The sequence below is a fragment of the Rhyacophila brunnea genome, unplaced genomic scaffold, assembly GCF_057557595.1.
Source record: "Rhyacophila brunnea isolate RB1 unplaced genomic scaffold, BYU_Rbru_1.0 scaffold_17, whole genome shotgun sequence".
Lineage (NCBI taxonomy): Eukaryota > Metazoa > Arthropoda > Insecta > Trichoptera > Rhyacophilidae > Rhyacophila > Rhyacophila brunnea.
The window spans coordinates 18948600-18973166 of NW_028232827.1; the positions used below are offsets into that span (position 1 = coordinate 18948600).

Sequence of the window (24567 nt, forward strand, 5' to 3'; positions counted from 1 at the left end):
ATCCAGATAAAATCGTGTTTTTCACCTCTTTTATACACAGAAGTTCAATTCAAGCTGAGTCAACCAAAACCACCGGAATCTGTTTGCAGTCTTCCTTGCGAGCTTGGACAGGCAAAGCAATATGTTGAAGGAGAGAGCTGTTGTTGGCACTGTTTCAACTGTACACAGTACCAGGTAACCTTTTTTACTTATATAGTCAATAATATATACCTATTGTATTTGTAATCAATATTTACAGAAAGCTGTACATTAATCACATTGCGGTGCAAACATACGGACTGTAAAAATACACAATATTATGTAATTTATTAATATTTTCTGTTTTCTACAGAAATAAATATTTTAAAAAAAGTCAATGACAAGAATAAAGTTTTTGAGTCATATACAATATTGTGTTTAAATTTACTATTCGCCACGTGACAGTTTCTGCTATGGAAACAACTTCACACCACGTAGCAAGGCGTCGTCCGTTTAATGAATTTGATACATAATTAGACAGACGTGTCTCAGTGTAATGCTTTTATTGGAATTTATTTGTATTTACGGTTTTTTTTAAATCGAATTTAAATTTAAAAAAACAAACCAGATTATCATAGAGTTGGCTATTATATAAACAAATATAATATATTTATAAATATTTAAAAATATATATATTTTTATTCTCGTAAATATACGTTTAACACACCACACGTTGTAACACCCAAGGTGGCCGCGCGGCTTAAGCGTTGGATTATAACACCGTGGGTCCCAGGTTCGAATCATGGGTCTGGCAAGTACACATATTGTTTTTCAATTCGTGTGTGAGTCAGGGTATGGACCTAATAGGTTGAGCAAGTGGCTGACATCAATTTCTCGTATAAAAAATAAAAAACTGTTAATACAAACCTCTGCTCTGTGGAGGCCCATGGTCGAAAAGAGAAAAAAAAAGAAGAAAAATATATGTTTCAAAAGAATCATAAATTGAATTATTCAGACAATGTTTTATATGACAACAGATCTCTAGAAAACTTCTAAATGTTTTTGTTTTACTCGTTTATTCTATTAAGCACACGACAGTAGCTTCTTTTATATTGCGATAAACCACACTAATTCAGGAGTATTTTTTTAAAAATTCATTCTAACCGTTGACAATCTTATGAATTATCTCTGAATTAAAAAAAAATATTGTCAAATCTAGAAATGAACGTGTTTCAATATTTTTCTAGTTAATTCATATATATATATATCAAATATTATAGTACACTTTTAGTAAAAGGAGATTTTAGTAGCATTTTGTAGTTCTAAATTATATAATATGCCTTGACATTACGTGTAAAAATAGTAAAGTTGGATATCTCAAAGAGAAGAACTTGACAATCGATTAACAAATCTAGTCATTTAGTGGTATCCAAGAGGTACAGAAAATATAAAAAGTATACGTAGGTATATACAGTTGAATCAAAGAGCTAGTTAAGTTAGACAAAAGTTTTGTCAACGCAATTCACAAGACCAATAATTCACAGTCAAGTTATAAATTGCCACCAACGCCTTTTTAACTTAGCTTATTATTATTATTATTATCTTAGTAAATAGCCCTGTCTGAAGATATCAAATTTATCATGCAGTCTCTGTTACTAATAGTTTATTAGACTAGACTATGAGTATATCTAAAACGATTTGCGTTACAGTAATTGAATTTTAATCAGACTTAGTCAATACAAAACAAATTGTTTAATTTGCATAAAATAACACACGAAATCAATAATAAGTATTGTCTGAAATATATTTGTAAATCTATTTGTAAAAGCGATAAAAGATTTGCTTTTAATACAAATTATGGACTATTCAATTCGATACAATAACGTCGCAATGATTTTCTCGTACCAATACTGGCATTTTAAAATAAATAAAACGTAGCCTTAACTCTATACAAGTGATTACGAGACAAATGGTTTTATATTTTTAGATATTAAAATACTTAACATATTTCTTCAAATACATTAATAGATCGATGGAAAAATATATGAAAATACCTATTTACATATCTACCATATTATATATTATTAATATTTTAAGTAGTTTACTATGAAGCGCCTAGTTTCAAAAGCCCCTATAACGGTTTTTGAAAACTTTTGAGTTAGATATGTATTTAGATGGATATTTTTGTTACCTATAATATGATGGCCAAAGATTGAACTTTAAAAAACGCCAAAAACCGTCAATACGTATGATTAAAAATTGGAGTAAATTTCAAAACCCGCTAAAATGGTTGGATGTGCTTTTCAAATACCCCTAAATGGAAAGCGAAAATACGCTTTAGAATGTAACAAATTAAAAAATAAATACATAAAGTTCACAGATTTAATAGATATGATTTTTTCTCAAAAATATCGTTTTAGGAGCTTTTGAAACTAGACGCTTCATATATACCTTTGTAAATAAAAATGAATAGATATGTAACCAGAATTCTGAATGATTTAAACGTAGATTAACAAGTAGGTACTGTCACGATCTCGGACTTTGGGTCTTATACCTAGAGTACCTTTTAGGGGTGTAGAGTGGCCTGAACACGCCCTTGGCCTCGTAGTCAAATAAACTGCACCGAGCCGCACCCTTGACCACCCAGAGGGACGTTTCTTTCCAGAAATAAGTCCCACGGCCCGTGTCTTTGAAGCTGAGGACACGGTTTGTGGAAGACCAGGTGTGAATAAATAAGAAAGTATGCGAGACGATGAATGAAATTGGGTTTTACCCCTTAAACAGTATAAAAAGTGACCAACTGTCGCTAACAATAATGTATGAAACATGTCAGTAGAATATGTAGACAAAACGCCAATAAATTGCAATACCATGTATAAAGAATGAATGGGAAAAATAACTTGTATTGTAATTGAGAGAGAGGAATGTTAGATAATGCAAGGAGAAGAAAAAGAGTTGTTAGAAAATAATATGTTGAATGGCAACAATGCCATAATTTGACCGTTGGAGATATTGCAACGTCGCCTTGAAAAAAACCGTTGAAAGCGGATTTCAAGATGGCGTCAGTGTCGGAAAACAGTCAAGCAATGAACTCACGAAATTTTTTCCTCCGTAAAACAAATTATAAAACAATGTAATAATTAAATAACATCCACGTAAATATACCCTGCCGTTATAAAACTAATTCCGGTGCGTTATTTTGCCCAGCCCAAATCCTAAAAAAAACCATACTAAAGATAAAAAGTGACAGTTTACCAGTTACTAACTAAAAATTGTGATACCAGGGTTCGAATTGAACTTTGTCTGAGCTAGACCGGAACCCTGGAGTTATCATGTGGCGCCCAACGTGGGGCGCCACTTATCACTTCCCTCCATTTTGGTAAGAGAATTTCTCTCAACTGTCACTTTGTGTTTTGTTTTCTTTTTTATCGTCTGTATTTGGGATGAAGGTGGATAATTAAGGCACAGGAATTGTGATGGAAGCGGCGAGTTTATTTACGTTTATTATACTATATGGTTACATTTTTTAATAATTTAATTCTACAGAGGGCGAAATGTACGCGTTCGCAATTTTGCTGCTTGTCGCGATCTCAGCGCCATCTTGTGATTTTTTTCAACGAAAGCCGTCGTCGAAAAAAAGCGACGTTGCAAATCGTCAACGGTTATATTATGGCATTTTTGCCATTCAACATATTATAATCTACTCTAAGGCATTGCCGGCTCGGCTCTGTTATTATTATTTAATTATTTTCGCAATCAGCCATTATTATTTGTTGGCTTCGATACCGATTCGGGCCTCTTCAGATACACAAAGACATCCTCAAATGGGGACCATACGGGGGTGTCACAGTACTTGTAAGTATCAAATCGTACTTTATCAAAAATAATATAATAATAATGACAGCGTATTATAAGATATTTAATACCAATCAATATCACTATTAATTCCAATAAAATTTAAACAGTACTGTCTACAAACTGTCTACTCTCACGATGGCCGCGCGGCTTATGCGTCGGTCTATAGCGTCGCGGGTCCTAAGTTTGAATCCTGGATCTGGCAAGTACACATATTGTTATTTCAATTTGTGTATGAGTCAGAGTATGGACTTAATAGGTTGAGCAAGTGGCTGAAATCCATCTCTCATAAAAACAAAAATCTATTAATACAAACCTCTACTCTGTGAAGGCTCATAATATGATCATAATTATTAGGATCGGACATGGTCGAAAGAAGAAAAAATTAAAGTCTACAAACAAGCGTCGTATGTAAATGATTTTGTAGTAGGTATACATTTTGTAAGTACAATTTATTTCACGGTCAAAACAAATGCTTCACAAACAACGCGTCATTTTTTATTTGCATTATATACGCCATACGGCCATCTCTTTCCAATACAACAGCTTATCATGAACGGTGAACTGCATATGTATAATTTATACGTAACCGCTTAATATACGTTTAAACACATAATCAACAGCCTATATAATTAAATGCACAAAAAAAAATTAAAATCATCAAAATATACTTAATTATATATATATATATATAATTCATACTTTGGGCATATAGAATCTTTTTTTTTATTTAATATATTATAATAATCTTAATTTTATTTAATGTGAAATCTGTAATTCAAAAAAATATAATTTTTCTGAAATTTTAAGCCATTCGTGAGGTTTTATTAAATAACATTTGAATCCACAGCAGTCAGGGATACTTTATCAAAGACATAATGCCATTACATTGTGCAGAATTATTAATAATACACTATTATTAAGCATGTGTGTACTTTTTTCTAGATAAGACATCCTTTGGACGAGACACAGTGTGTACTATGCCGAAGAGGGACCGTGCCAGATGCCGCCAGAGTGCTTTGTCAAGATATTCCGGAAATCTTCCTGCGGCCCGGATCCGGATGGGCTATTGGTGCCATGGCGCTTAGCTCTACAGGGATACTTGTCACGCTGTGAGTTATATTATTATTATTGCATTACATACTTATCATAGTAATAATTTCAAATATTTACGAAAATATTATAATGTCTTTCAAACCCATTATAATATAATTTTTATTATCATCTACCACAAAACTCCATTTAAATTAATAAAAATTAAAACAACCAATATTAAATTTAATAAATAAAATACTTAATTATGTTATTCTTTATGCCAATATTTCGTTAAATGTGATTGTTGATTATTTGTTATTTTTTATAATTGTGCATGTTTTTATTTTCGATGAATTTCTCATCAAATAATGTAAAGCAAACAATCCATTCAATTTTGATTGAAAAACAAATAAATATCTACTCGATAAAATATTTTGCTCAATTAAAAACATGTTTACTTTTCATTTAAAAGGATGTATTATTCGAATCAATCATTATTTTATATTTTGTTTTTTTTTTGTTATGAGGAGTGCATGTTGGATATTTGTATGATAATAGAATTGAACGAAATTTTTATATGCTTCCAGTTTAAATAATAAAAAAAATACTGAATTGAAACCATACGGACGTTCTTGATAAAGTCGTTCCACAGAAAAAAAGCAAATAAATACGTTTGTTTTGCCAAACAAAAATTTGGAAATCTGAATATTTTAAATTTTTTGCTGCTTTTTTCAGTAAATAAAATATTTATAATGGCAATAATGTCACCATGAAATTGAAAATAATATGTGACAAAAATACATTTTTAATGTCAAGATATTCATCCTCACGGCCAACAATTATTAATTTTTTTATTATTACAACGTTTTTGTTAGCTCGTATTCTTATTTGCCCTGTACAAATCTTGCAATTGATTTTTAACTAACTTCCCTACTAGCTGAACATTTGAAACTTTTATAATATATTAAAACACGATGCCAATGCATTTTTTAATACTTTTAGCTATATTTAAGTAGAATTTAATTCATTTTCAGTTAATTCTGTTTTGTATGAAAAGTTATTTCGATACCATTATTGGTTATATACGTGCATTACTATGGAAATCAATATGAAATGACATTTCATTGTGCAAATTTTTTGATCGCTTAAGCTAGTCAAGTCAAGTTTATATGATTCAACAGAAAATTTAAAAACGTTGTATAATTATAAAAAGTTCTTTTTATCTTGTAATTATTACTTTTTGTTTAAGGGGGGACATGCTCGTCGAAGGTCAAAATTGAGTTTTTATTGTATTTTCAAACCATGATCCTGGACACTCCTTAAACGTTGCAGATAATATATTTATATAATTTTGAAGCCTTATTATCCTTTATAGTTATTTTAAACATTTGATGACTGCATGAAGTATTTTTGTTACATAAAATAGTATTCTTTTAAACCTCTCGCTCTAATGTTTTAGAATATAGTCATATTTCGGTACAGAACTGTGCAGTGGTGTTAAGATTTTTTACATTTATTAATTTTTAAACACATTTATAAAACCATTAGTATAATTTATTACGAGATAATTTTTGTAAAATATTCACGATAAAAAATTATTTTGATAATATCTGTGATCCCAAATTTGACAAGAATTAGGCATTTTATTATTCAAAAAATCGGCAAGATTAACACATTTGAAGATGATTCTAAAGATATTTATTATAAGCTATGTTTTTGACCATTCGAGTGTGATAAAAATCTTAAGAATAATGATTGCTTTATATTAATTATTGACCTAAGAAGAAGGTAGTGTTTTTTTAAAATACGCCATTTCTTTTGTCATTCCCTAGTGGTTAATCTACAACATACAGCCGTAGCCATAAAATGACAAACTATAATTAAAGTAGGGAGTAAAATTATGTTAACGCGCGTGTTTGAACATGTACCTAACCGAATTTTTTTTATTTTTTTTAAACGGTACATGTTCAAACACGCGCGTCAATATAATTTTACTCCCTATTTCAATTTTAGTTTGTCAATTTATGGCTACGGCCGTATGTTGTAGCTTAACCACTAGGGAATGACAAAAGAAATGGCGTATTTCAAAAAAACACTACCTTATTCTTAGGTCAATAATTATTATAAAGCAATCATTATTCATAAGATGTGTATTACACTTGAATGGTCAAAGACATAGCTTATAATAAATATCTTTAGAATCATCTTGAAATGTTTTAATCTTGCCGATTTTTTGAATAATAAAATGCCTAATTCTTGTCAAATTTGGGATCACAGAGATTATCAAAATAATTTTTTATCGTGAATATTTTACAAAAATTATCTCGTAATAAATTATGTTAATGGTTTTATAAATGCGTTTAAAAATTAATAAATTTAAAAAATCTTAACACCACTGCACAGTTATGTACCGAAATATGACTATATTCTAAAACATTAGAGCGAGAGGTTTAAAAGAATACTATTTTATGTAACAAAAATACTTTATGCAGTCATCAAATGTTTAAAATAACTATAAAGGATAATAAGGCTTTAAAATTATATAAATAGATCATCTACAACGTTTAAGGAGTGTCCAGGATCATGGTTTGAATATACAATAAAAACTCAATTTTGACTTTCGACGAGCATGTCCCCCCTTAATATAATTTTTATATATACTGCTGATATATGTTTATCAAATATTTTATTATTGCCGAACAGTGTTACGACGTGATTTTTAATAAAACAAAAATTTTAATTATATTCTCCCAAAAAAATATAGTTTTGTCCAATAAGTTCATAATATGTATAATATATTATACATTAATTTAATTAATTTTCCAATATTTTTAAACTCATTTGCATCTAATTTGTATAATTACTAATTGGAGTTGTTAAAGATAAACGACCTACAAAAGAATTTATTTTTACTGGAATACTCTGCCCATGTATAAAAATATGTAAATTGTACTAGCGTTCTTTTAGATTTAGTACCGTGTACTTCATTCGCTTGATATACCGGTTGTTAAAATCTTTTTTAAAAATTAAGACTAGAATTTTTTTCATTTTGTTTTAAGCCTTACTTGCTACGTTTAAAAAAGTAATAGGTTTTATTTATACACATCTAAAAATATTTATTTAGCTTTAAATAATTTTAAATACAAAAAAAACATTTGTTAAAAAAATACTTCATAATATAATAAAATATACGAAAATTAATTAAGTTTAAAGGTAAAAAAAATACCTACTTCAAATTGGCTTATTTTTGTGCTTTGAATAAAATTTAATAAGTAAGTATCCCGTAACTGAATAAATTATTTATGAACTGAAAATTTATGATTCTTCATTTAAAAAAAAAAGTTTTTTGTTGAAATGATTTTGCCCGTGACACAAATGACAAAAAAAGGTTATTTTTTAAAATTTGTCGCTTGGAATTAATTCACCACATATAAAAATTATTTAACACGACACGTGTTTCACCTATATTATATGGTGAGCATTATTAATGATACATATAAATATTTCACGTTCGAATTTATAGTAGGTACCTACATATAATATTATAATAACTGTCGTTTTTACAAGGTGGGTGGTATGAAAAAGAGATAAAATTTTAAAGCGACAATTTTGCGTAAAGAATGTCTGATTTTTTTGGTTTTACAAACAGACACTTTTTACAAAATAGTATTTTGCCAATTTTGTCTTGTAAATTCCATCATTTGAATACGTGCCTATATATTTAAAACTAAATTCATCCTTGATATAACCCACATGATCCTCGGATACTGCCCATGTTGACATTTGTCATTAAACAGTAATCAATTATCATACCTCTTCGATCATCATTTTAATTATGAAAATGCACGTGTGTCATTTGATTAATTACAGAGCATTGCCGCGCGACAGCTGATTTGACACAATACAAATCATTGATTATTACGTTATTGAAAATCCTATTGAAATTTATTATAGTTATAACTTCATTCAATCATTAATAATATATTATGAATGAATGAATAATAGGGATAATTTTCTACAAAAAGTCCATAACCGAATAAACACTGATAATATTTTTTCAATTTTCCTTTCACCACATTCAAAAATAAGCTCTCAGTAAATATCAGTCAAATGCCATTACTGTGAGTTTTACACGCAATATAAAATATTGAAATCACGTTATTACAAACATAATAAATAATATTTTTTTTATTATGGATATTATCTTTCATCGAATGACTTTTTAGAGAATATAGGCAATCATTAGACCCAAGCTTATTTACAAAAAAATAATTTCGAAGGGAGGGGCTCCATTTTGAAAATAAAATCTACAATAGTATAAGTAAGCTAACAGCTGTCGACACTGATTTCTTCTTTCACTTCATCTACGACTTAAGCGCGACCCAAATTTAGGTGCATGTCGTCTACTGTCACGGGCTGCTGCTACGGGAAAAAAGTGTGTAACGTCGTTGTTCTTGGTGTTTAAATTTTTATCAGACTGATGTTCCCATCTCGTAGCACATTTTGAACCTATTATCATATTCCACATGCCTACACTTTTCGAAACTCATGTCAAAATCACGATATTTTTTTTAGCGGTTGGTACTATGTATTTTCGATAAAAATGTTATCTATTATCAATGGCCTGCAGGTTGGGTTTTGTTCAAAATATTATCTATGGATGTGATGTCGCAAGTATTTTAACATACACATACGTATAAACTGTTGAAATTAATTTAAATCAGCATGAATAATCAATATTGATTCAAATTACTAATATATTATAGTAGGCACTCTTCATCAGTATCACTCTTCAGTGAATTTACGGAGATGGTACACGTTCAAAATATTCTGCAAAATGACGAAACCATAGACTAAATTTTCGCCGCGACAGCGTGACGGTAGGCGACATGCACTATGACATGCACCTCAATTTGACTCGCGCTTTAGCTTACTTCGGAGCTTCAGTAGTGGACTCCTGCAATATCCTGAGAATATTTCTTATGTTCAAATATTCACATTTCATTGATAAATACATGCATTGCAGTTATAATCATATGTAGGGTGCTCGCATACAAATCGCTGCGACCTGTTATATCCACAAATAGTTACTGAGTGTGCAAGGCCTTGATTAGTATAACCAGAAGTATCCGTTTGTGTCATCCGCGCAACGCTATCCTGTCTCTTTAGCATACAACTGATACTTTATATATCGCATTAATACTTCGTGGCAACGCAGTTTGCTGGTGAAAGATATAGACGTGGCCAGATAAAAAAATTATGAATGAGAGAAGGATAAAAGGAAATTGTGTTTCAAAAAATGCCAATCTCTTAGTATAAAATTCCCAGAGTAGCTTAAATGCATACTGTAGGTTATGTTGTCTTACTGATTTGTATAATATATGCCTCAAATAACTGGACAGTAAAAGCATTTTATAAAGACCAAACTCATTTTAAATTTAGTGCTAGTGGATAAGCAAATAAAATACATGATTTTATCACAGTAAACTCCAGATTCGAGATTAACTCTCCATGTTGGACTACTCCGGACTCTTAAGCATAAATTTGTATTGTGGTGTGATTTAACTATGGAGCCATATACAGCAACGTTAACGGAGTAGATACCTCGGGAATTGGCCGTCACGTAACATGAGCATCGAGTGTATTGCATGATTGCAGACGCGCTGTTTGGTGCTGTCATTTTAAGTATATTTTATTATCAGGATGAAAATATTGTCGTAATAATTTCACCACAGTGTAAACTATCACTTTTCAGTAAAAAAAAAAATACATTATAATAAAAACAATAACACACAATATACCTACAACAATTCTTATTGCAAATAATAGATTAAATTATTAACGATCATAATAAGTTTCATTTGATTTAATAGGCGCGTTCGACAAACTGCAATTATGTAGTAGCCCACAATTCAAAAATTTTACAGGAGACTCAAAAAACAGTATACAATACAATGTGTGATGGAGCTGTAAATAGTTTCTTCTCGATATTTTTGCAGCATATACCGCAGACCAATTAAAAATCTAGCATGCAAAATGTTCTATATCTCGATTGGAAGGCAAAAAAGATATTGCAATTATTTTTTTTCAGTCTTATACAGAATAATATAATAATTGTTTTTTTTTTAATTTCAAATAGAACTATTCATCAAAACTTTTTGATATTTTACACATGCCTGTATACTAAATCTCTTCACTTGAATTGACAAAAATATCAATTTATCCAAATTAGTGGATGGTAATGGAAATTGCTATTTTTCGGACTAGGAAATTATCAATTGATACCTTAAAATATTCTACTAATAAAGTTGACGACATTAAGAGGTACTAATCATCACCTAAAAATATGGAATATGTTTAATAAGTCATCGTAATTTATTTTAATTATTACAACCCTTTTCCATAAAAAAAATATGTTTAATAAAAAAAGACAGTTAACATGATTTTATCCTTTATTATAAGAATTCCCATGGATTGTCACTTTAATGTATTACAATTAAGCCAATAATATTTAATTAAAAATTACTTGTAGCTAATTAAATTTAATCATTGGCATTGGTAACATTTTTTCAGCTTCACCTTTACATATTATTAAGACTCCATCATTTTCATTTTAATGTAATAAATATACGTGTATTATTGATCCAGTACATAAACTTATTGGTTTGGAAAATAGCTTACAACGAATCCTCGTAGAATTTATGTCAATATATCTTTCGCTCTGTAAATAACTGAATCAACTGATTATAGGCAAAAATGGCAATTTTCTTTTCAATATATGATGATGAATGTGAATTAATTGAAAGAAATTTGATGCTTTATAAATGAATACTAGGGGAAAATTTGTACAGTAATAAACATTAAATAATGAAAAATAATGTATATACACGATAGTTCACCTACAAAAATAAATATCAATGTATTTAGTGTAATACGTTTGCCATGTTTTAGTAGCTTTATACCTGTCGTCTTTTTGCAAAAAAAAGATACATTGTCATTATAAATTTGTTTGGAGCTACGTGTGATCAGTTAAATAAAAGCCAACTGATTTATTATGTCTTTTCTTGTCTGTAGAGATTCGACAAAAAAGCAGGCAAAAATAAAGTTTTTTCTAGTTGCGTGAAAGTTCGAAACCCCCATGGGACGTAACCGGATGACTTTGGGAATTTTGGTCTTGAAAACCTCAAGGAAATAAATCTCTCTTACATATTGCCTTACACCAATTTTATTACCCACCTGACTTTAAAAAACGTCAAAACAAATTTATGTTTTAGATACGAGTATAAACATCACTTACAAAAATATTTTATTCGTCAACTGTCTTTTATCATTTTTTAAATTTGAATGAAACTTATTTCGTGAAAATTTAAAAGCCATGCACAAAAGTTTACCATTAAAAAAACTACAAAAAATATTCTGCCATAATGCCATTAAAACAATACTACCTAAATGTTAAACATAAGAAACAATTTTAAAAAGACTGTCCATTAGTTACAAAACACTTTCGAATGTCTCAAATAAACATATTTTCATATTATTGTTTTCACATTTTTGACTTAATACAAAGTTTTTGATCAAACAAACGACAAAAATTGTTGTAGAAAGACTTCTTCTTTGATAATTAATGTAATGAGTACGCATTAAGTCTGCATAATTATAATAATATATTGATTTTGTATCTTTTTATATTTTTAGATAAACTTTTGGTATGGGTTTCAAAAAACGTTTAAATATTTAAAAACTAAACAAACACCATATTTAGCTACTGTTCACGTGAAAGAACATTTTTTTAGGTATTCCTTATTTTATTCATTAAACCTTTACTATACGAAAAAGTATCTTTTCGGCTTGCAATTTTTTGCATTTTTATATTTTTTGTAAAAAAAAAACTATCAATTTAAACTTTGGATGTTATCAACGCTTTTATGAGTGCAAGTTGCAACTGAAATAATTTTTATAAATACGATTCAAGTGATTATTGCTAGTATAAAGCCGATTCTTGTAGAATTAGAAATTTACTGTCTAGTTTACTTATGTATATAAATGATTGTTCGTAAATAATAAGAATTCATAAATCATAATCGATTTTTCAAAAATTGTCTAGTTAGATTACTTTCATAATAGGTATTATGAAATTAATCTAATTATTTTTAACTAATGACATTTGTTGAAAATTTACTAGCCGTTTATTTCTCATTAAACTTACGTTACTCTAATTAATAATTATTATTATATTTATAAAATCCAAAGTAGACTTTTGGTACTTATAATTGATAAAGTTCACTATACGAATGTAACATGTGTCGTAGTTCTCAGTTTTAAACAAATGTAATGAGTTCGCATCAAGTACACGCTGCACTCTACGGTAATTACAGCATCGTTTATTTTTAGTTTTTTAACAATATATTGAATAAAAATGCATTTTAGATTAAATAGTAATAAAATGTGCAGTAGATTATTTGAACTAATTGGGATTTGCACTGATATGTTTCACATTCTGGCTATTAATTATACTTCTAATTAATACGCAATTCATTTTTTCCAAGATTTCATCTAAGTATTATATGTACTATATTTCAAAATCATGTACATATTTTCTATCCCTACTTTTAAAAATCTAACATTCTTACATCATATAGTGATCGGTATCAATATTCTTTACTATTTAACTAAACACATAAGTACCTACCCATCTATTAATAAAACATCAATTTAACAATGATAATATGAAAGTATGAACCGTTCGAACATTATTCAAAAAATATAAGATGTATTGAAACAATACTGCAAAACCATTTAACTCTAATTTGTTATTAAAAAAATACAGCAACTCAGTAGAATATTTAAAATGTGATCAGACACAAATCATATTTTTTCTTTTATCAGCTTAACATGTTTTTTAGGTTTATTGTCTAGACTCGATTTTTATAAGGTGAAAAAATATAGTTTTACTGAACATCAAAAGTTTTAAAATTACATCAACTGCATGAGTAAATAAATCTAGATATTACAATAAGGTCAAGCTAACCAAATAACTGGGAGCTTTTGAACCAAAAAATACTGAATAGTTTCTTTTTAAATAGATTTTCACGTTAACTAGGTGGTAAGTTAAACGACAAAGAGGTTTCTTGTAGAAGTATATCACATAAGAAAATATATTGTTAAAGATTGATTTTTATCTATTTATGTATTTTTAGTTAACTTATAACTTACCGAAATACTGTTATAGGTTATTTTTTGTTTTGAGCGTTTGCTTATTTTTCATGCTTGAGCAAATTGAGCTTTATATTGCATGACGTTTATTAATTGTATGCTAAAACATAATTCACGACAAATAATATTTACCGTTATTAAAACACTAGTATATTTACACACAATTTATAACATTATTAGTTATAACTAAGCATAAAATGATTTCAAATAAATATATGTATTATTATCATTATTTTCTATTAAGTAGTCAGTAAGTAAGTTAGTCTATATTAGTCGAGTATAATAAGGATCCAAAAATAAACAAAAATTTTATGAGTTTGCAGAAGATAAAACTTTATAAAAATATATTGATATATTTTTAAAGTCAAATATTAAAGAAGGGTGACTTTAAACGTGCCTAAATTTTCTGGAATTACTGTGATTGATGACGTCCCAATGCAAGGGTCGTTTTCAACATATTCAAAATTCTGACATTCGCGCTTAAGTTTGGCAGTCTACTTTGAAACCTTTACATACTCGGATATTATACTACCAATACTTCTCTATAGACATATAAACACTTTCAATTACAGAGCTCAACTTCAAATTATCCAGTTTTCATAAAAATTAAAACAAATGTCAAAACTGTTCAAAAATCATGAATGATATCAAATTTTACCAACACTCAATAGTAATAATTATGTGTCAGAATTTTTTTTTGTCAATGACCTTCAACGGATTTTCTTTGTTGTAATCAATACATGGGCAAACCAGTAAGCGTAAGGTAGTCACCATGCATCAAGACATGACAAACAACCTTACCAGCTAAGATGCCTTATCGTTTCAGGTTAATTTTACATTTTCGGACTCTGACTGTCATTTTATATAATACCTTCCAGACAAACTTCTTGGTAAAATGTATGTCAAACCGTACTTCTAATACGAGATACAATGTCAACAGATTTCTACAAACAACTATAACGCGAGATCGTACTCCGAAGAGATTTCAAATTTTAAAAGAAAGTATCCAAGCTGTAAATTGTATTGATCATCTGATTTTAAAAAGAGACTTCTACAACTTTTTTAATTATACCTATGAGGATATTATATATAACGTTTTAACTAATACAAAAATAGGAATAGAGCTATCGCACTCCGACTCTCCCGACTTATTATTCAAGTCCAAATTTAGCAATCAAAATGTAGTCCAAATTTTTACGGATGGAAGCAAAATTCCCGATTCACCTTCAGTAGGTGTAGCAGTGTTCTTCCCCCAATCCAACACGTCGGTTGCCAAAAGTGTTCATAGATTCATTTCCATCTATACAGCAGAGTGCTTAGCCTTATGCGAAGCCACTAAAATTGCACTTAATTACAAAAATAAAAATATCAACATTTTCACTGACTCCTTAAGTCTGATTCACTCGCTCGAAAATCCAAATTTCAGCATCAAAACTAATGACTACATTCTTAATATTAGAACCAACATTTCCAAATTTAGCAATAGTAACGAACACGGTACAAATATACAGATATACTGGATTCCAGCACATAAAGGAATTAATGGCAATGAAATTGCTGATCAATTGGCAAAAAAATCTGTAAAATACCCATCAGAAAATATAGGAATTCCATACACAGATTTTAAAGCCCAGTTTAAACAAACAATGAGCGAAAATAACGGTAAATATTTAGAAAATCTTGGGAAAGAAAAGGGAACACACTACTATCAAAACTTTTATAGTAGATCTCCTAAAACTTGGTTTAGTAAACATTGTAAAATAAAGCGAGATGTAATAGTGACAATAGCTAGAAGCAGGACAGGGCATCACAGTCTCAACGAATCATTGTACAAAATTAAAGTGGTAGATAGCCCTCAGTGTCAGTGTGGACATCCCACTCAAGATCTTAACCACATTGTCTGGCAATGTGATGCCTATGACCAGGAGAGAGAAGTGTTATTGAATAAGTTGGGGAAATGCAGGTTATACCCTCCTTTTATGATTAATTCGTTCCTGGCAAAACAAAATATTTCAGTTATGAAAATTGTACATGAATTTCTCCAAAAATGTAACGTAAATGTCTAGTGTATAGTGTAACAAAAATGTAATTCTGTATCATTAATAATGAAACTATTTATGCCTGTCGTTAAAAAAATAATGTATGTATACTTTTGTAAACCATTGTAAAGCAGAATAGCCTTCCATTCAGAGAAGAGCTCAATTGCTTCCAAATAAAGAAAAAAAACCTTCCAGACATTGAACGACACTTTCTATCCCACTGAAAGCTTCTCTATTTTTTCAACACAATAGACTAATAAGATAAAAATACAAATACAGTTACCATAAACCAATATTTTGAAGCTTAATTTTGTTTATGACTTAATTAGATAAAACTCACATAATACAAAGCTTGTCTGTATGTCAAATATTATCAATATTGAATGTGCTTTTCATTTACTTGAATAGCTTTAATGCATACTTAATAATACAAAAATAATATTTTTCTTTAAATCGACGTGTCAGACTTATCGTAATATATGCATCCACACTCGAGAATGAAACATCGTTTCTACCACGCCAAAAAAATAGTGCATTTCCAATAATTTTGTGGTCCCTGGTTTCCTCTATATATAGATATGTATTAGTGAGATTTTCTTTCAATTTTTGAAGGCAATTTTTTTCTAGAAAATAATCAACTTCTTAGAAAACTTTTGATTTTTCCACTCTACTACCATAACGTGGATGTTTAGGATATTTTTCTTGTTATACGATACCAGCTGATTAAAAAGGTTAAAATTGTCGACATTGAACAATAATAGATAGAGTCCGATTGATTCCGGCTATTACTTACGTTTTCAAAGTTTTTTCTCAAAATAGTTTAGATATACCTAGAATTGATTTGTTTTTTAATAAAAAGAACTTCCAATCCATGTTTTCCTTCAAAATGCACATGTTGCTCGTCGAGGAGTAAGTGTCTAGAACCACTTTTTTATTTTAAGTTTGGTGTAGGGTAAGGATGCGCCCTTATTTACAACACTTGAGTTTACAATAGACTTTCCACGCTTAAAAAATAGAGTTTTTCACGGTACAGTACCTAAATAGGCTATTCCGAAAGATAAATTCGCGAGCGTAAATCCGCGGTTGGAACTTTCGTTCGGCCGCTCTCAGGCGCCCTTGCTTCGCCGCGATAAAAAAGCAATCGCTACGAAATGAACCGAAAGCTGCGTCACAGAGACCACGACCCCTTCCCACTTAGTCACCCTCCCGACAAGTTAGTTGACACCTAGCATTAGAACACGGCTACTTTAAGGAGACCTTATAAATAAATTAACGATAATATTTAATTATCTAGGCACGGATAGTTAACTGTCAAAATTAATAATTCAAGAGACAAGGATTAAAGGGATTCAAGTAGGTAGGCAAGTTGAGTAAATCGACCTCTAAGTTAAATATGCGATTATAAATTTCACATAACTGCTTTCAACATTATGTAAATCTTGTCTATTTGTCAAATGATAAATTATTTAATGTACATAATTTTGAAAGCACTTCTGAGAAAATACATTATAACCAATAGAAAAAATCTTTTTCAAAAAAGTAAGACACCCCGAAGGAATCAAAGCTGCATCTCTTAGGTTTCGCGCCCACGCACATAGACCACTATGCTAAAGGTACCATACTTAATTATGAAAAATTTTAACTATTGTTTGTGTCTTATTTTTTTTCAAAAAAAAAATTCTATTGGTTGTAATATATTTTCTCAGAAGTGTTTTCCAAATTATGTATATAATATATATAATAATTCATTGATTTAATTGTAAATCAGGACTTAGATATTATTATCTACACCTAATTTACACAATACCTTTGCAGTTTATGAAAATGAATATCATAATTTTATTATATTTGTACTTAAGGATGTAGTTTATTCCGTGCTATCAGTAATGTTTATAATTACTACCGCTTTCTCACAATTTACAATTGAGTATTACAAGAGAAAGGTTTGGTGTATATAAATTCCTTTACATTGGTCGATATATTTAATTTAGTTCTCTTAGAGTGATCCGTGTCGTCGGTTAGTAATTAAAATAAAACCTACTTTTATTCAAAATACAAAAGCCGATAGCTAATAGTATCTCAAGCTAGAAAGCACTTCAGAGAAAACTATAAAAGCCATTAGTTAAAATTTGTCGTAATTAAGTATGGTACCATTCGCATAGTGGTATATGTGTGTGGGCGTGAAACCCGAGAGATGCAGGTTCGATTCCTGCATCCTGTTAAAAAGCTCACGGTGAACTGTGCCAGGATGAAATGTAATATGTACAATTTACATGTAACCAAATAAAAGATAATTAAATTTTTGATTACATACAACTCATAATAAATTATTGCATTACATAAGTGTCTTACTTTTTTCAAAAAGATTTTTTTAATTGGTTATACTGTATTTTTTCAGAAGTGCTTTCAAAATAAGTTATGTTGAATAATTAGAATGTTAAATTCTTAAATCTTGTAAATTATTTGTTGAATAAAAAAAGTAATTAGATAAATTATTCGTATGCCAAGATATAATAATTATTTTCTTTATTTTAAATAATGTATGAAAAGTATAAAAACTCTAATAATACTACTTTCACTTAATGGAGGCCAGTGGCGTGTAGTCAATATATGCTGTAGATGCAGAGCATCTCCAGAAATAATCACTAAAGTGCAATATTATAATATTATGTACCTAGGTAATTTTTGTGCAGTTATATCGTAAAATATACCTAACTTTGTATATTGTTAATATCTCGAGTATCTCTCAGTATATGCAAAACATTTATAGTCGTTCTAGACATCATTTAAAATCACTGCTACGTTTAAAATTTTGCACTTATGTATTTAATGTATCAAGTACTTAATTTTAATGGCACTCGTATTATTCTGTTGACCAATCTAAAACCAATATTTACCATTGTCCTCAATCAACAGTATTATAAATTAGATTATTCTACCGCTCCACTATCCTATAGATTCATATATTTCTTTTCCACCTCTCATTACGTATAACGATAATACTTTCATTAATTTTTCATCTAATTAATTCAGTTCTGTTGACAGAAGATAAATTCTTCTTAAAGTTGTGTAAATTTTTAAGTCTTCTTCTCGTGAAAAATAAGGCTTACTTGCCTTGAATATTATTTATAAAATAATGCGCAGTAATACTGTTTATTCAGCACAATACGACGTATGCAAAAAAATCTCCTGTGAGATATTATTTTTTGCAAGCAACTCATTCAGGATAATTTCTGGTTTAATATAATTCATATCTACTACTAACTTGCGATCTCCAGCGGTTTTGTCTGCGTCAAAAATGAAAATAAAACATAGGCTATTCTACATTATGAAAAATAAGCTAATTCGATTTATAGACCTGTGTCAACCTAGATCAGTGCTTCTCAACAGCAGGCCTACCAAAATTTTCGGCCCATTCGCTAATAAAGGTCTGGATATTCTCAGTTTTAAAATAGATAAAACATTAAACTATCTTCCAGATTTTAAGCTACTTATACACGTGAGAAATTTTTTTTTGACCATATCAATAATAAAAACGAAACAGAAACTGAATAGATGTCAATTCAGTACCACATCTCTCTGAAATAATACTATGTCATATCAATAATTATTCTATCAAATATGCAGCAGCAGATTTTGGACTATTTCAATTACTTATCGGTTTCTTATTATTTCAATTATTAATAATTCATTATTGAAAGTTAATTATAAACAATATAATTTTCATGATAAGTATATATTTTGTATTTTCAATCAAACTATTATATCCGTTAACATTTTAAAACTAATAAATAAAATATTATATAAATATTATTTGTTTTGCGCTAGCGATCCTTTGTGACTTACTGATCCGCAAGTATAAAAAGGTTGAGAAAAATTGCTTTTTTAAATAAATTTTGTTTATTTTTTTTCTACACGTACATTACCTTAATTCACACTGTTACAAGTGATTAAAATTTTTGGAAGTTTCTTTAAAGATATCGAAAATGAATAATATGAACTTACTAGAAAAAATATATTATTATAGTACGAGTATAATCTGTACATATTTCATCAACGTTTATTAACAGTTTTTTTTTGTTATAACTGAATACTTCCTTTCATTAATGCAGTATAAAATAATACAGTATTTTGAGTGAATCTGGGTTATAAAGGCATAGACAAAAATCATCAATGATACAATGAAATATTAAATTCTTTCAATGCCTCTCCTCCCAGATCCCTATACACTTTGGTAAACTATGACTTTTTCAACTGAAATATGTTTTGCCTACACGAGCAAAACTGTGTTTATATGTTATTGAAATATTTAGATTAACAACTATAACATAATAATAATACAGTGATTTATTTTAGGTAATATAATAGTATTATTGTCTTTCTTCCGAGAATTGACGATGTTAACACCATTTTAGTAATAATTCTACAATAGCGAACACCTACGCTTTCATGGTAAAGTGCTTCAATTTAGAATAATTATTATAAGGTATGTACGCAGAGTATTGTAGAAATTAATATTATAGCTCTGAGATGTTATCTCATCAAAATGAATGCTTTCTCTCACAAGTCAAAACCTAATGTTTCATTCGTGCAAACAATAATTTGAAACTATGAATCAATGTATATAGTATTATAATATTATGTATATAATTTTCAACAATCTCAGAAATATACTAATTAAAAAAATGTGACTCAAACCTATATTCATCTCAGTCTGGGTGATAACTTTTAGCAATTAGGCTACCGACAGAAATATTAGTCGTGCATACTAATCAAAATTTATGAATGAATCTGAAATTTTATTTTAAATTCTGTCGTTATTGACAACCGTTTGTAATTTATTACATATTGAGATTGGTAGAATATTTTAAGACTACCACATTAAAGCTAATTAAAATATTATTTGAAAAAATCGGTAGCGACTAATGAAGGTATATTCATTCTTCATTATCGATTCATTCATCGAGTATTAATAGTGAAACGTTAATTTACTTATTATTATGACATAATATAATCTACTTGCACATTTTTTTTGGTGTTTTTTTAATATTTTTCGTATTCGTCATAATAAAAACATTAGATTAAATCCAGCTTCATTCTGAAAAAAAAAATATTGTTCAAGCTGTTTTGCTGAAATGATATTATTTTTAATCTAAATTACTTCCAGAAATTTACCAAAAATATTATTTTATATCGTAATATAAAATATATTTGTATGTGAAACATCTTTTAATTCTTTGTTAATTGAATAGCTTTATTTTAACATTTAATATTTCTTAAGACACGCTCGCGCTTAACGGAAAAGCCATATGGACCTCGTGACCCACTATTTATCAATCCCTGCCTTATCCAATTAGTTTTTTTTCCTATCGCATTATGCCCAACTTTCCCCTATTACGCTGTGCAATTTCAAGTTTCTGAATTTTTTTTCAGTAAGGATGAGTATATATTTTCAAAACGTATAATGTATATTAATTACAAATAATAAGTATGAATTATAATATATACTGAACATTTTTTTTGTAATTTTTAATTATATCATCATTATTATCATCAGTAGCTTAACAACCTAGGATAGTATCTAGTCTCCTCTATTTACTTTTATCTTAAACACCGTGTCATCCAGGTGTATCACCTAATGTAGTTTGTTATTCCCATTTCGGTATAAAAAATATCACTATTTAAATACCTACCTACTTTAAATATGTACATATAATATTCTTATATCGTTCTAGTTCTGGCATATTTCGCAATGTTACCTTCATTTACAAAATATCTAATAGCCAGCTATTTTCAATAATGGCCATAATAACAGAGGTGGCATCTGTTTCATCACGCTGAAAGTAGTTCATGATGCTTTTTGCTTACACGGCTTTATTCAGGATTACCGGTAATAACTGGAAAATATCTACAAAGTTATACTTATACCGTGTAGTTAATATTAGGGATTGCAATACCCGACAAATGCTTCAATCTCAGCGTCCCGAGAATATAGACATAACAACTGTTTTAAAAAATTCACATACAAAAAATCCAATTAGTATACAGTTAATGTTAATATGATAATGAGAGTGAAAATAGTTTTATAGTAAGGGAAATATATTTGTGATGATATATGGTCGACATTATTTTTTTTTTAAATTCATTGGCTTAAATTAAATTAAATTAAATGAAATGATTCTATAAAAAATCGGACAAATTTTAACTTTTAATGACCTAGTTTGTCTGGTCGCCCTTGAGTAGGAATAGGTTCAAGCAATTAATCATGATCAGACTACAGCACACTATGGGTAAAAGATTCGATGTCTTAATGGGGAGACGCAATTTTCAGCTCGGATATAAATGTGATGTTCGATAGGGTATTAAGCTGCCGACCTATGGCAAACCATACGTGGCAGCCACTTTCCTCCTTTTGTAAACCGCACAGAACATAATCCACCATAATACTCCTATAAAACAATTATATTATATTGTGCGGTGTCCAAAAGAGGAAAGTGTTGTGACACAGATTTTATTTTCGACTTGCAGATGTATTTGAAAATATGGTGCAACTGAAATGCAAAATATAGTATAAAAAGCTCTGAAAAATTGTAATGCTATTTAATAGGTTTGGATGGAAGATTTAAACTTTGAAAAAGGGTCCTTACTCAAAGGGGAAGGGGTTGTAGTTTAAAATTTTTGGCAAAATTATAAAAATAAATAATACGATTTATTAATGCTAATCGCGATATCGTGAGATTCGAGAATTTTCGTTAAAAATTATTGAAACGTGCTGGACTCAAGTAATTCAGTAGGTACCAATTATTAACAGAGTTTATGTTGAATTAAAATAATATTTTATTAAAATCCTTCAAAATAATTTGTATTCACATTATAAAATGATAAAATTGCATTAAGGTGATACATCAGTGAAACGGCAAATAATTTTCAACTATAGGCGCGACAAAATTTTGGACTCGCTCGCATTCTGACAGAGAACGTCGAGCTGGAAACACGTCACTTTGTTTCGTGATGGCGACGGGCGTAATAACTTTTAAATCGTGTAAAGATGACAAAAAACGTTACCCATTTACGTTAAAAAGAAAACATGTCAATGAATATATTATTATTGTTACTAATAGAACATGGTGTGTAAAATTCCCACCTCCGCTCCCGTTATGTATATGCAGCCATGTCATACGCGGCCGGCTAACATAACCCTTACGTGTGCCAGATCAAAGAATTTAAGCCCTCATTTTGTCCCGAGCAGAGCCGCACGGGACTGGTGATGCAACCTTGCACCGAAGTGCGAATGCATGATGTTAATTTATATGGCAACTATCAGAGTGACTTTAGTTTGAAGAGTCGCAAGGAGAGTCGAGAGTGTCCCGCCCCCCGTACGCTCTGGCGAATTTAGTAAAGGCCACAAAATTGGTCTCGGTTGCCACCATGTCCGCGTGTCCTATTGGGCCCGAATGGGGTCGGACCCGGGCAAACAACTCTGCTCATTTGGAGCCTATAAGTAAACAGTCCCACAGGACGTGCTCTTCGTCCTGCTGGTCGTGTCCACATGAGCAACCCGACCCATGTCCTGCCAAACCAAACCACTGCAGTTTGGCCGCAAATTTTCCATGGCCAGTCATGAATTGACTAGTCCAGTGGGTCGGCACCAGTCTCCTTGTCATGTGTCTCACCGAGACATCTGGAAAGTATAGAAAAGTCTGACGGCCTTTAGAGGAGGCCACCCATCTCGCCTGCCATGCCGCATATGCGGTCTTGTAGACCAGCTCAGATACAATCTTTCTGTATCTCGATGGCGGTGTCAGAGGGACACCGGCGAGAGTTGTATTGATCCTCCTCATAAGAAGAGTGATCGATCCTCTAATTTAAACGTGAAAGTCGAGGGGAAAGACCCCCGCAAGGACCACCAGGGCATCCAAAGATGTGGTCCTATAGGCCTTAGTAAGGCCAATCAGAGCAGCCCTCTGTCCGCTAAACAGAGCCCTTTTCACAATTGTCAGCGAAGCTTTGGTGTGCCACACGCTGGATGCATAGCCAGCGATGCCCATGAATATAGCCTCGTAAGCAATTCTCAGGGCCCGAGGCTTTAGGCTCCAATTGTTGCCCGCCAGGCGAGCAACCTTCTGATAGGCTGAGTTGGCCTTAGCCACAATTACTTTAGCATGCTTCAAAAAGGTCTGTTTCTCGTCCAGAACGACCTCCAAGTAGGTCACCTCTCGAGAAAACCTTATAACAGAGTCGCCAAAGCGCACTGCGGGTGATCGTTTATTTATGTTTATCCTTGAGCTGCCCTTTAGGAGGATAGCTTCCGTTTTTCCAGGTGCAAATGCAAGCTTATTAAGCTTACCCCAGTTAAGGATTCTCGATAATGCGTCCTTAGCTACGCACTCGAGTGTCGGACGGCTCAACGAGCCAACTAGTAAAAGAAGGTCATCAGCGTACGCGACGAGCGCGCAGCCCGGTGGCA

At 30.3% G+C, this 24567-nt stretch overlaps 1 protein-coding gene across 1 annotated transcript in view; it reads left to right on the forward strand.

Annotated features, from left to right (window-relative positions):
* LOC147073791 (metabotropic glutamate receptor 2-like) overlaps window positions 1–24567 on the forward strand; it is a 411881-nt gene that overhangs the window by 259405 nt on the left and 127909 nt on the right. The window contains exons 9-10 of the mRNA XM_085944815.1: window positions 41–174; window positions 4759–4925. Of these exons, the coding sequence (XP_085800941.1) occupies window positions 41–174; window positions 4759–4925 (301 nt within the window). The remainder of the gene's footprint in view (window positions 1–40; window positions 175–4758; window positions 4926–24567) is intronic.